This window comes from Zea mays, chromosome 6, assembly GCF_902167145.1.
Source record: "Zea mays cultivar B73 chromosome 6, Zm-B73-REFERENCE-NAM-5.0, whole genome shotgun sequence".
Classification (NCBI taxonomy): Eukaryota; Viridiplantae; Streptophyta; class Magnoliopsida; order Poales; family Poaceae; genus Zea; species Zea mays.
In genome coordinates, this window is record NC_050101.1 from 56,356,697 (window position 1) to 56,369,427 (window position 12,731).

General features: G+C 51.0%; 1 protein-coding gene across 1 annotated transcript; it reads right to left on the bottom strand.

Moving 5' to 3' along the window:
- Positions 1 to 2,100: 2,100 nt before the first annotated feature.
- Positions 2,101 to 3,255, bottom strand: LOC100283934 (uncharacterized). The gene has a single exon (NM_001156832.1). The coding sequence runs from the start codon at positions 3,229 to 3,231 to the stop codon at positions 2,233 to 2,235; it is 999 nt and encodes a 332-aa protein (NP_001150304.1). The 5' UTR covers positions 3,232 to 3,255; the 3' UTR covers positions 2,101 to 2,232.
- Positions 3,256 to 12,731: the final 9,476 nt, after the last annotated feature.

Below are 12,731 nucleotides of genomic sequence, written 5' to 3' on the forward strand. Positions count from 1 at the left end.
TCTTCACTGCAACAAAGGCAAGCCCCGGTGCATTTGCCACCTCCTTGCTGTTTTAAAATCTTTATCACCTTATATGATGCATTAGGTGATAGAAGTTGTGTGCTAAACAATTGATGCATTTCCTTCCTTGAAAATTGATTACCCTTCCTTAATACCCATTTTGGAAAGCATTTTATGATGCTTAGCCTTGTTTAGCAAACAAAAATGTTTTGTTTTAAACAAAAGTGATGCTTCAGTGGGTGGGAATGTTTTCAAAAATAAAACTTGATGTTTGATCCAACATGGCCGTGATGGGTTCAACGTCGGAAAAGATGTACCTCTGCCAGGTACCAAACTTTGGGTTTAAATTATAAAGCTGAGACCGGGCGGGTGACTTGCACGAGAAAGGAGTCTCGGTGTAGTGTCTCTGTCTGAGTCGTTTAAGGACCGTACCGATTGTTGGCCTGCTGATCTAGGACCTTTTATCTGGCCACATACCTCGTCATGGGTAAGCTTGAACCCGGCTATTCCATACATGAAAAGACAATCGCGCACTGGGAGTGGAGAGATGGCGAGAGTGGCACGTACCCTCATGACAAAGGACCGCCTAAAAGGGGTGGTGTGCTCTCGGGTGGCGCGGACCTGTTCATGTGGTGGAGGATCCGTGGGAATGGTAGACATCTGCAAAAGAGTTTAAGAGAAGCATATGTCGTGTGGTTGGAGATCCCCAGCTGGGTATTAATCGATTCGGATCGCCGAACTTCTCGGATATGAAGACTGGATCTTCGACCCTCATCGTAGATAACAAGCGAAACAAAGGTTGGATTTTAAAAGAAAGCTAGTATAGGACAAGTGAATGCTCTGGATTCTAGATTAAGGAAAAGTAACTAACTTGTGATGTAAAATTTTGGCTTAAGGACCCACTTCTAGTAAGCTTTTCTGCAAAATGAGTCCTTGAACTTTGATGAGCTTTACCTTGATTCACAAAAGCCAGCATACCCTTGAGAGTCTTTTCTTTAGTCGGGTAAGTCTTGCTGAGTAATTGCGTACTCAGGGTTTTATCCCTTGTTGTTTTTGTAGGAGAAGGTTTATTCCCTTATCTTTGGGTTAGTTACTTCATGTGGATGACTTGAAGCTTAGAATGTTTATGTATATATCTTATGGAAAGGCTTCACCCTTCCAATTATTGTAATAAGTTATGCACTTCAAGTACTATCAGGACTTGTAATAAATACATCTCATTCTACAATGTAAAACTTGAGTTCTGGAATGTAAAATGTACTTTGTAAAAGTCTTCCGCTCTATCTCCAATGTGTGTGTATCAAATGTGATTACTGTAATATACCTGTTATGTGGGAGATCCTTGGGATGATGAGTTCCAGTTGGCGAACTCGATAGCCTTGTTAAGTTACCCGTTACACGTGCACAGCCATCTGAGGCTAGTAAGGTAAGGATTGGTGCATGTGGGCATGATAATTTGGGAGGGCTGTCACAGCACATTTCTAAAGTTAGCCCTTGTAGAAGATTCGATAGAATCTAGATCCCAGAGGATCGAAATCTGTCACGATGACAGCTGTTGTACTCTTTTTTCCTTGGTGAGTTTTCTTGAAGTTTCTCACATGAGGTTTTTAACGAGGCAAAAAGTGCAAATGCAATTTGTATCACCATGCACTATTTCTCCACATTTTTTTCCCACTGGGTTTTTCGGAGTTTTAACGAGGCATGTGTTGGTCGCGGTATTCGCCCAAGGGGGAGTGTTAAGTAACCCTAGTTAGGGTTATGTGGGCAAATCCCTGATTTGCCCCTGAGGGGTCTCACATCTCTATATAAGGAACCTGTGCACCACCTCATAATACAGAGAAGAAAAAGAGGCCAGAGGTCAACCGTATATTATGTGTCTCGTGTGTTTACTCTATCGTGTTTATGGGAAGGGAGACGGGTACTCTACATCTTCTTACGCCTCTACTGCTGACGGGAGGGAAGAAAGCGGATCTGGTGATCCGTGGTAACGTAGTTCTCAACGCAAATGTACTGATAGCGTCACGCGCGGCAGATATTGCTTGGATAGAGCCGTCGTGTCGGAAGAGGAGAGGCAACAAAGGCCGACGTGATACAATTTTAGGTTTCAAAATAATAATGGTTTCTGTTTTTTTATCACATTTCTTGGACCTTTAATTTCAAGTTGATTGGTACTACCATCGATCAGCTTGTGATGTCTCAAGATAGACTAGGATGTTGTTAGTATCTTTTGATCTACGCGAGCTGGAAGAAACCTCTAGCGATGGTTCCATTGGCACCCCTGGGGAGGAACCCACCGGGGATCTGCTCGTTGCGCGAGCCGTAGAGGATGCGGAGCACCTCCGCAGGCGTGCGTTGGAACCCGAGCGAGTCCTCGCCGGCGCCGAGGATGTTGCTTATGGTGCGGCGCTCGGCGCCCTGCCGCCGGTCCAGCACCTTGACCCCTTCGTCCTTGGCGCCGCACCCGGACATCCGGTTGCGCCAGTCGGAGATCCGGCGCGTGAAGTCGGCCACGGTGTGGCCCTGGTACGGTGGGACGGCATCGTCGGCGCGCTGGTACAGCAGCAGCCGGATCACCGCGTCCTGCCCGGCCTCCACCGCCAGGATGCTCGCCTGGAGGCGCTTGGAGGCGTAGCCCATGAGGCTGGGGCCGATGCCCATGGCGGCGGCGGCGGTGACGTGCGGGAACACGTAGGAGGCGAGCAGGAAGTTGACGGGCCCGGCGTACGGGTCGAACGGCGGGTCCAGACGGACGCCCATGGCGTCGTCCATGACCATGGCGAAGCGGTCGGCGCCGAGGTCGATGGGCGGCCGCGGGAACCCGCCCACGGCCTGCCTGATGGCGCGGATGTGGCCCACCTCCTGGTACCCGAGCTCGGCGGCGACCTCGGTTGTGCGGAAGTCCAGGTCCGCCTTCCTGGCCCCGGACGGCCGAGGCCCGCCGCCGGACAGGTTGCGGTCCAGGAAGTCCACGCCACGTCCCAGCGCCGCGTGCAGGAACCACTCCGCCTCCACGAACTTGGCGTTGAGAAGGAACTGCAGTTGCTCCATGTCGCTCGGGTACACCGCCAGCGCGCCACGCCGCGGCGCCAGCGCGCGGCACCGCGGGTCCTCGGGGGCGCCCGCCGGAACGCTCGGCGGCACCACGGTGGCCTGAGACACCACGGCTAGAAGTAGGAGTGCGCCCGCTGCCAGGAGGAGGAGGTGGAGGGCGGCGTCACGCGCGCGCGCCATAGCTTGCTCTGCTGTTTGGGCGAGGGAGACCAGCTAGGGAGAGTGGAACATTTGTAGTGAGGTCGCAGTTAGTTAATTTTAGTTAGCGTGGATTTAGGAGGAAAATAGGGTTAGATTGAGTTTTGGCAGGCCACGAAATGCTTGTGTGGAGATGGTTAGGTTAACCACGTACCAAAGGGTCGACGGAAATTTCGTCAAATCTAATACAGAATACTTACAGAGTCGTATTTTCTTTAACAATCAATATACACTTTCATATGTTGCAACGCAAATTAACTACAAAGGCTTTCCGCCGACGGGATTTCCTTTTTTCCCTTTTTTTTATTTTTTCCTGTTAGAACTTGCAGTGCCAATCAAACTGATTCGAATTCCCTTGTATGAGTATTTCTTAACCAGTTCCCCTATTTTATCCTTTATTTCAAACTCAACTCTACAAACAATGTTAACAATATCATCTATAGTCGCATCTCTTATTTTACACGATACATCGAAGACAAATCAATGAGTTGGTGGCTCGGGTGGTCGCCTGCACCAACAACAATCAATCGATTAGGCCACACGATCAAACAACACAGTCCATACGATCGTGGAACTACACCGATCTGTATCGACACGATCAATTGATACTTTCCATGGTGTAACACCCCTGGTGTTACAAGAACTAAAACTTGGGCATGACATCATATGCATTGACATGTCATTATGTATGTTACACCTAGAGTGCATCCACTAGGCTAAAACTTCAAAACAAGTTGTGAGGTGATGACTTGAAGTGATCCTTAACCTTAGGATAGGGTACTTAGCCAAGGGATAGAGGTATGTGGGTGTGTATGATAACAAATTGAGTATTACCTCAAAGGTTAGTGGAAATGTTCATAAGAGCCTAAACATGGTGAAATTGAGTGGCACATAAACCATGGAACACTCAAAAACCCTAATTAAAACCCTAGAAACCCTAATTTGTGCTCTATGAGATGATTTCAATTTATATGCACTTTTGGACCAAAGTGCATATATCAAAGTGGTAGAGTATAAAAAACTAAGCAACTTTTACATTGGAAGATTTTCAAGTGTTGTGGAACAAAGTGGAGTTAATTGCAAAAAGCCCCAAGAGCACCCATAGGGCTTTACTCTGAAATCAGTGACATTAGGCCAAGTTTGTGACCTAGTATCTTTTAATCCATGGAGATTTTGCCATGGGTCATTACAACAAACTTGTAGAGCTATGTTAGTAGTTCAAGTTTGATTAAGTGATCTAACCCTAGAGCTACTTAGAAATTGGAGAAAAATTGACTAAAAGTGAGGTTGTAAGTCGGATCAGGCACTGAAGTTTGACTTACAGTGAACTCTAATGAACTTTGGAGCCAATTTGAGCTTGATTGAGTGAGCAAATGACCAGGGTTCCTATGAACGATTGGAAGCTGGTATATAGGTTAATAACTTTGATGTAATCCGGTCAGTAGCTCATCACATAGAAATTGAAGAAAAATGCCCTTGAAGATGCTCTGTCAGACGAACTGAATAGGATCGCGATGGTACAGTAACTGAACAAGATACCAGATTCAGTGAACTTCGCCTGGTATTTAGTGAACTTCGCCGCCAGTGATCCCCATGCCACGATCCGTGTCGGCCACTGTGAGTCGTACTCAGCTCGGGCCGGATATTACCGTGGACATGAAAAGATTGGAGGGGGAGTGGATCGAGCAGACCTCATCGTACCAACTTGCCCAGCGACGTGGTCGTGCGACCGTCGCCGTGGTTGCCATCGTTTACTTCAGTCACGCCACGCCATTGGCCGTTTCACCACGTCATCGCGAGTTGTGGAGAGTAACCAGTGACGGCCGTAAACCTTTGCCAAGTGAATGCCACGTTGAGCGAACTCCGGTGACTCATCTTTGCTCCGGCCGCCAGCTTATCTTCCCCAAATTCGGAGCCACCACTTCTGGTCACTATAAATTGACGCCCCGCCTGCTCCGCTAACTTGTTACGAACCCAGAGCACCGCTCCTTGCCCCCGATTAGCCACCATAGCCGGAGAATTTAAATTTTCCCCTAATTCGGCCGCCATCGCCGCCGAGGAGAACTCTTCCGTGGCCAGCTTCACCTAAGGTAGTTCTAGCCCAATTACTATCTGTTCTAGCTTCCTTTAGGTGTGGTGATGCTCCCCATGCTTAGAATTTGAACGCTGACGCGCTTAGTCGTCGGGAACAGCTCGGCCTAACCTCAGTGTTCGTCGTTGTCATGGGCAGAGGGGATTCCTAGTCAGATTAGCTCAATTAGGGCATGGACTAGACTCGTCTAGGATCGGGGATGATGACCCGACACATGGTTTCGACAGTCGTCGCCGTTTGAGGCGAATCCTAGTGAGGGAGTGGCCGATGGACGAGCGCGCCGTCGCCAGGGATCTGATTTGTGAAGAAATAGAACTCCTGGGGCTTAAGTGCGATTGTTAGTGAGATATGTGAATAGTGTGTAGGGATTCTTTATAGGTTTTTCAAAAGGCCAAGGGCCTCTGCGCAAAGTCGCCAGTGCAGGCGCGCGCGTTTTGCCTGATCGTGGGCCGGTTTGGGCTGAAATGAGCCTAGTTCTTTTCACTGTTTTTCCTTTTCTTTTTGCTGACAGATTAGGAAATGTATAGAAAATAGTAGAAAAATGATAAAATTATGAGACCGATTTTGCTAGACTCCTAAAATCATCTAGCATTTAATAAAAATAGTTCCTAGATTTTTATTCCAAACCTAGAATTATGTAGCCTTTAAAGGTGTTCAAACCAAGTCCTTTAGAATTTTAGAAATAATTTAGTAGCTCCAAAAATGATAAAACTTTTTGGGTAGGCTTAGTATGATGATTAAAGACCATAGGTGAAGTTTGAAATGATTTGGACATTGTTTGGTCCCAAACCCAATAAACTAGCCTCCTAGGATTTAGTTGCTTAATACTAAGAGAATACTAACTTAGGAAGCCCTAGTGATTAGTGTGTACCGTAAAGGAAAGTTGTATTCAAGATACAACTTAGTATGTTTCTATTATGTAACTGCATATTCATAGCATCACATAAGCATTTATGTACATCTAGAAAACGAGGAAGAGACTGTGGTTGAAGAAAAAGTTGTCCCTCAAGCTGAGAATCCACCAGCCGAGAATAACTTCTACTTCGACATTTGTGGAGTAGACCCAGAACCTCCTGCAACACAAGGCAAGCCCCGGTGCATTTACCCGTTTCCTTGTTGTTTTAAACTCTTTATCACTTGAAATGATGCATTAGGTGATAGGAGTTGTGTGCTAAACAATTGCTGCATTCCCTTCCTTGGAAACTGATTACCATTCCTTGTTACCTGATTTACTTAAAAGTTTTCTGATGCTTAGGTTTGCTTTAGAAAACAAAATGTTTTGTTTTAAACAAAAAGTGATGTTTCATATGGGATGAGACTTTTACAAAGAAAAGACTGGTGATGGTGGATCCATCATGGCCGTGATGGGTTCAACATCAGAAAGGATGTACCTCTGTGAGGTACCAAATTTTGGGTTTTAAATGATAAAAACGAGACCGGGAGGGTGACTTGAACGAGAAGGAAGTCTCGGTGTAGTGTCTCCGTCTGAGTCGATTAAGGACCGAACCGATGTAGGCTTGATGATCAAGGACCTTTTAACTAGCCACATACCTCGTCATGGGTAAGCTTTGCCTCGGTTGGACCAATACCAGAAAGGCCACCACGCAATGGGAGTGGAGAGATGGCGAGAGTAGCGTGTACCCTCCGTGGCTAGAGGCTGGACGGTGGTGTATCTATGCTCTCGGTTGGCGTGAACCCATTCTGGTCTTGAGAAACCCGGTGGCAAGTTGACATATGCAAGGGTTAAGTGCTACATATGTCGTGTGGTTGGAGATCCTGAGCTGGGCATTAATCGATTCGGATCGCCGTTACTTCTCGGACATGAAGACTTGGTCACTACCCTACATGTAGCAATCCAGTGAACTGAAGGGATGGTAAAAGACGACTAGTGTAGGCCAAGTGTTTGATCTAGGATAGAAAGAACTCTAGATACATGTAACTTTACTTAACCTGACAAGTAAAATGAATTCTTAAGGATCCACTCATAGTAAGCTTTTCAGCAAAAGATCTTTGAATCTAGTTAAACTTTACCTTGATTGCCAAAAGCCAGCATATCCTTGAGAGTCTTTTTCCTTAGACGGGTAAGACTTGCAAAAGTACACTTCGTACTCAGGGTTTTCGAACCCATGATGTTGTAGGTGATGAAACGGCAGAGTTCTGCTGTTTCTGTTCTAAGGTGGTGCCGAAGCAGGAGGAAGAACACTAAACTTGTTTGGGGGAGGATGTTTTGCCTCCTAGTTATGTAATAATAAGTTCCACACTCGAACACCAGGTTATGTAATAAATACTCTCTCTATATTTTGGTATGAAAGTAAATTATATTATTGTAATCCTTCCGCTCATTCTCTTCTCCGATTATGTGCAATGTCTGCGTGATAGGTGAAGCGCTCTTGGGCGATATGATGAAGATACAGATAACCGAACTTGCCGAGTCATTATGCGCACCTGCATGACTGTCTGAGGTCCTTGAGACAAGGACATCTGTAGGTAGGCATAATACCTTGGGAGGTTCCGTCATAGCTGGTATCGGAGCGAAGCCCGTCTCTTCGGACATTACGTAGTACTTCAAAAGATTTTTTACTTACCTTGAAACATTCTTTGATTCTTATCTTGCCACTTTCTGGTAGTAACTTATCTTTTGGAGTCGGGTAATAGAGTGCCAAATAATTGTATACATAGGACGTATGGGATCAACAAAAAGGTTGGTTCCATAATTATTAGGTCATGCATGCATCATGTTCAAACTATGCTAAATAAATCTTCCCCTCTTATGGAGGTATGGCACATACCAAGACCACCCAACGAAAGGCAACCGGAACTCAAGGTATGCCCCGACACCAATTGGCTTCTAGACATGAAGGAAGCAGTAGTGGAAGCAATGATCCAATAGGGGATCTGCAGGTTAGGGTGGAGCGACTCATGTCAGAACTACGCCACGGGAGTAGGGAGCATGCGCGAGATAGTGGCCGCATTGCTGAGCTATCGACGGAGGTTAATCACTTGCAGCAGGAAATTGCGGAACAAGACACAACTATTGACTGGGCCATGAATTCATGCTCTTTTCGCCTAGGACTGTGAGGCAAACGCTCTAGCCCGGGTAGCGGAATTAAGCGCGTCCATGGAAAATCTACAATCGTACTATAAAATCTTGCATGAAGACTTTCTGCTCGGCTATGTCTTCGCACAAAAGCATGGGCTTTGGTTGATCTGCTGAAGCAGCCTTGTCTCTTTTATGCTTATATTGTTGATGAGCTTTGGCTTCATCTATGTTATGGATGGCCTTCGAATCTGTTCAGCTACCTTCGGCTCTCCGGGCAGCCTCTTGGCTTCCATGCAAAGTGATAGGCCCTTGGTCAGAAGGTATCTTCATGCAAAGATATGCTAGATGGAGTATTGCTTCAAAGGCATTCAGCGTCCCTCGACCAATGATTGCATTGTAGGGATACTCCATATCAACAATGTCAAAGACAACCTATTATGTCCTTGTATTGTGAACATAGCCAAAGGTGACCGGCATAGCTATCTTGCCAAGTGCCACAATCTGTCTTCCTCCGAAGCCGCAGAGGGGGTGCGTTGCATCATGTATCTTGTCATCTGGCTCTTGCATTTGCCTGAAAGCCTTCGCAAAGATGATGTCTACCGCACTACCTGTGTCCACTAGGACATTATGGACCAAGAACCCCTTGATGACACAAGATATGACCATTGCATCATTGAGAGGATAATCCTTGAGTTAAAGGTCTTCCTGAGACAAGGTGATTAGTATATGAGACCATTTGGACTTGATGAAGTGTCCTTGCACTCCAACATGAAAATTAACAGAATTCATATTACATTGGTACTGTCGGCGTTTCGAGACCGGGGGGTCCCTGGGCCGACGAGTGAATGTCGCCGCGTGCCCCAGCCCAGATGGGTCGGCGCGAGGCCGAGCGTGAAGGGGGGAAGTGAGGTGGCTGGAGACGGGCGTGAGAGAGGTGGAAATCCCGCGGCCTTCGTGTTCGTCCCGCGCCCAGGTCGGGTGCGCTTGCAGTAGGGGGTTACAAGCGTCCACGCGGGAGAGGGAGCGAGCGGCCTCACGCGAGCGTCTGTCCCGTCCTCGTCCCCGCGCGGCCAACCCTCTCTAAGAGGGCCCTGGTCTTTCCTTTTATAGGCGTAAGGAGAGGATCCAGGTGTACAATGGGGGGTGTAGCAGAGTGCTACGTGTCTAGTGGAGGAGAGCTAGCGCCCTAAGTACACGCCATCGTGGCGGCCGGAGAGGTTTTGGCGCCCGGTTCGTGTGATGTCGTGGCCGTCGGAGGAGCGCTGGAGCCTGGCGGAGGGACAGTTGTCGGGGCTGTCGAGTCCTTGCTGACGTCCTCTTGCTTCCGTAAGGGGGCGGAGAGCTGTCGTCGTCAGGGAGCGTGCGGGGCGCCATCATTGCCTATCTGGCGGAGCGAGCCAGATGGGACGCCAGTCTCGTTCCCCGTAGCCTGAGTCAGCTTGGGGTAGGGTAATGATGGTCCCTCCTGTTGATGTGGCCGGCTCGCGCCCGAGGTTGGGCGATGTGGAGGCTCCTCCGAGTTCGAGGTCGAGTCTGTCTTCCATGGCCGTGGTCGAGTCCGAGCCTCTGGGTCGGGCGAGGCGGAGACCGTCGGCTGAGGCCAGGGCTGAGTCCGAGCCCTGGGGTCGGGCGAAGCGGAGTTCGTCGCCTTCTGGGGCTGAGCCGAAGTCCGAGCCCTGGGTCGGGCGGAGCGGAGTTCGTCGTCTTCAGAGGCTTAGCCCGAGTCCGAGCCCTGGGTCGGGCGGAGCGGAGTTCGCCGTCTTCTGGGGCTTAGCCCGAGTCCGAGCCCTGGGTCGGGCAAAGCGGAGCTTCCTATGGCGCCTGAGGTCGGGCCTGACTGCCTGTCAGCCTCACTCTGTCAGATGGCACTGCAGTCGGAGCAGCGCAGGCGGCGCTGTCTTTCTGTCAGGCCGGTCAGTGGAGCGGCGAAGTGACGGCGGTCACTTCGGCTCTGTCGACTGAAGGGCGCGCGCTAGGATAAAGGTGTCAGGCCACCTTTGCATTAAATGCTCCTGCGATTTGGTCGGTCGGCGCGGCGATTTGGTCATGGTTGCTTCTTGGCGAAGACAGGGCCTCGGGCAAGCCGGAAATATGTTCGTCGCTGGAGGGGGGCCTCGGGCGAGTTGGAGATCCTCCAGGGTCGGCTGCCCTTGACCGAGGCTAGGCTCGGGCGAGGCGTGATCGAGTCCCTTGAATGGACCGATCCCTGACTTAATCGCACCCATCAGGCCTTTGCAGCTTCATGCTGATGGGGGTTACCAGCTGAGAATTAGGAGACATGAGGGTACCCCTAATTATGGTCCCCGACAGTAGCCCCCCGAGCCTCGAAGGGAGTGTTAGCACTCGCTTGGAGGCTTTCGTCGCACTTTTTTGCAAGGGGACCCGCCTTTCTCGGTTGTGTTTTGTTCCGGTGGGTGCGCGCGAGCGCACCCGCCGGGTGTAGCCCCCGAGGCCTCGGAGGAGTGGTTTGACTCCTCCGAGGTCTTAATGCCTTGCGTAATGCTTCGGCTGGTCTGGTCGTTCCCTCATGCGAGCTGGCTGTAGCCCGGGTGCACGGTCGGGTTCCAAGTTCTCGGGCTGGTATGTTGACGCTGTCAACGGTTTGGCCGGAGCCGGGTTTGCGAGAGCAGCCCCCGAGCCTCTGCACATGGCGAGAGGACGGTCAGGGATAGACTCGACTTTTTTACATACGCCCCTGCGTCGCCTTTCCACAAGGAGGAGGGGGGGAAAGCGCCATGTTGCCCTCGGTGGGCGCCGAACATGGTGTCTCCGGTGAGCTGCCGGCGGGTAATCCGAGCGGACGTCTGTGCCCCATTTCCTAGGGGTCGGCTAGAGGCCCAGAGGCGCGCCCAAAAGTACCTGCGGGTGATCTGCCGGACCTGGTCCCCTGTCGACGGGGTCCGAGGGCTCGATGCCTCCCTCTGATGGGATTCCGTTACAAGATTGTTCCCACTGGTATCGGAAATGTCCTAGGGTACCTCGGGAGCGCAGCCCGAGCCTTGGTTATGTATCGAACGTACCCATGGTCATCCCTCGCTCTGTGTCTGAGGCGGCTGTGAACCCTTCGAGGGTGAGCCTTCGAACCCCTGATCAGTAGTGGGCGCGGAGCCCGAGTAGCCTGAGGCGGTCGTTGAACCCTTCCGAGGGGCCGGCCTTCGAACCTCTGACCAGTAGTGGGTGTGGAGCCCATGCGCTCTGAGGCGGCTGTTGAACCCTTCTGAGGGGCCAGCCTTCGAACCTCTGATCAGTAGGGAGGCTCGGAGCCTGGTTCCTTCACGGAGAAGGATCCTTTTCGGGGTATCCCCCTTTCCCGGTCCCTGTTGTAAGAGAGAGAAAGAGGAAAAAGAAAGGAAAAGGATTCGAAATCGAATGACGTGGCGTACCTTTTTTGACGCGGTCATTATGGCGAAGGCGAAGCGTCGCTCGCTTCCCCTGCTAGAGGCGCCGCCTTTCCCGCCGCGGAGTTAATGCGACGGGGCGTGCGGTTCGCGGGGCGGCCGTTGCGCGTGCGCGAGCCGTTCGAGGAACGGAACACGGGCGCGTCGTCTTCACGCCGTGAGAGAGGGTTCTCTCGCTGCCCCCGGATGGGACGTAAGACTGGCTGACGACGTGACCGCTGCTCCTGCCCGCCTGCCACCGCCATTACTGCCGGCCCATTTTTGGCCGCATTGACCGTCACGCCAGGCTAGCGCTGCTGGGTCGTGCGCTGGGTTGCCTCGAGTCGTGGTATTGGTTCCGCAATCGAGGAGGCGCGATAGTGGCGCGAGTGGCGGTGCAGTTTCTCGCACGAAGCATCCGGCGCGCCGGTTGCATGACGCGTGGGCCTGGGCCTCCATGCTGGGCATGTCGGAAGTCAGAGAAGTGCGCCCACTTGGCGCGGTTGTATGCCGCCTGCATGGCTACCCGCCCTTTCGCCCGCTGGTCTGGGCAAAAGTGGAGGGCCGCTTGTAACCGCTGGGCGGTTGCATGCACCGCGCACGGCGGTTTGACTTCTTCTGCTCTGGGCCAGCTTGCATGATGTGTGGGACCCAGCCCCCGCGCCATAGGGGGAGGACCTTGGAGTGTGTTGGAGAAGACTTAGCCCACGACGGCTGGGGACGCAAGTAGGGAGAGTCGCCTTTAAAAGGAGGGTGACCCCCTTGAAAGGCGACCATGTCTTCGTGCTCCCTTATGCATCATGTCTTTCCACCTTCCAAGCCCCCGAATGGGGGATGCCCGCAGTCCTTTCGCCTTATCGTTGGGGGGAACGCAACTCCGTGGGAGTCGGTACCTTTCAGCCATCGTTCGGCTTCAAGGATTTTCATCATGCAGCCCGGCTGCACCCCTCCGCCGGCGGTCACCCAAGACGGT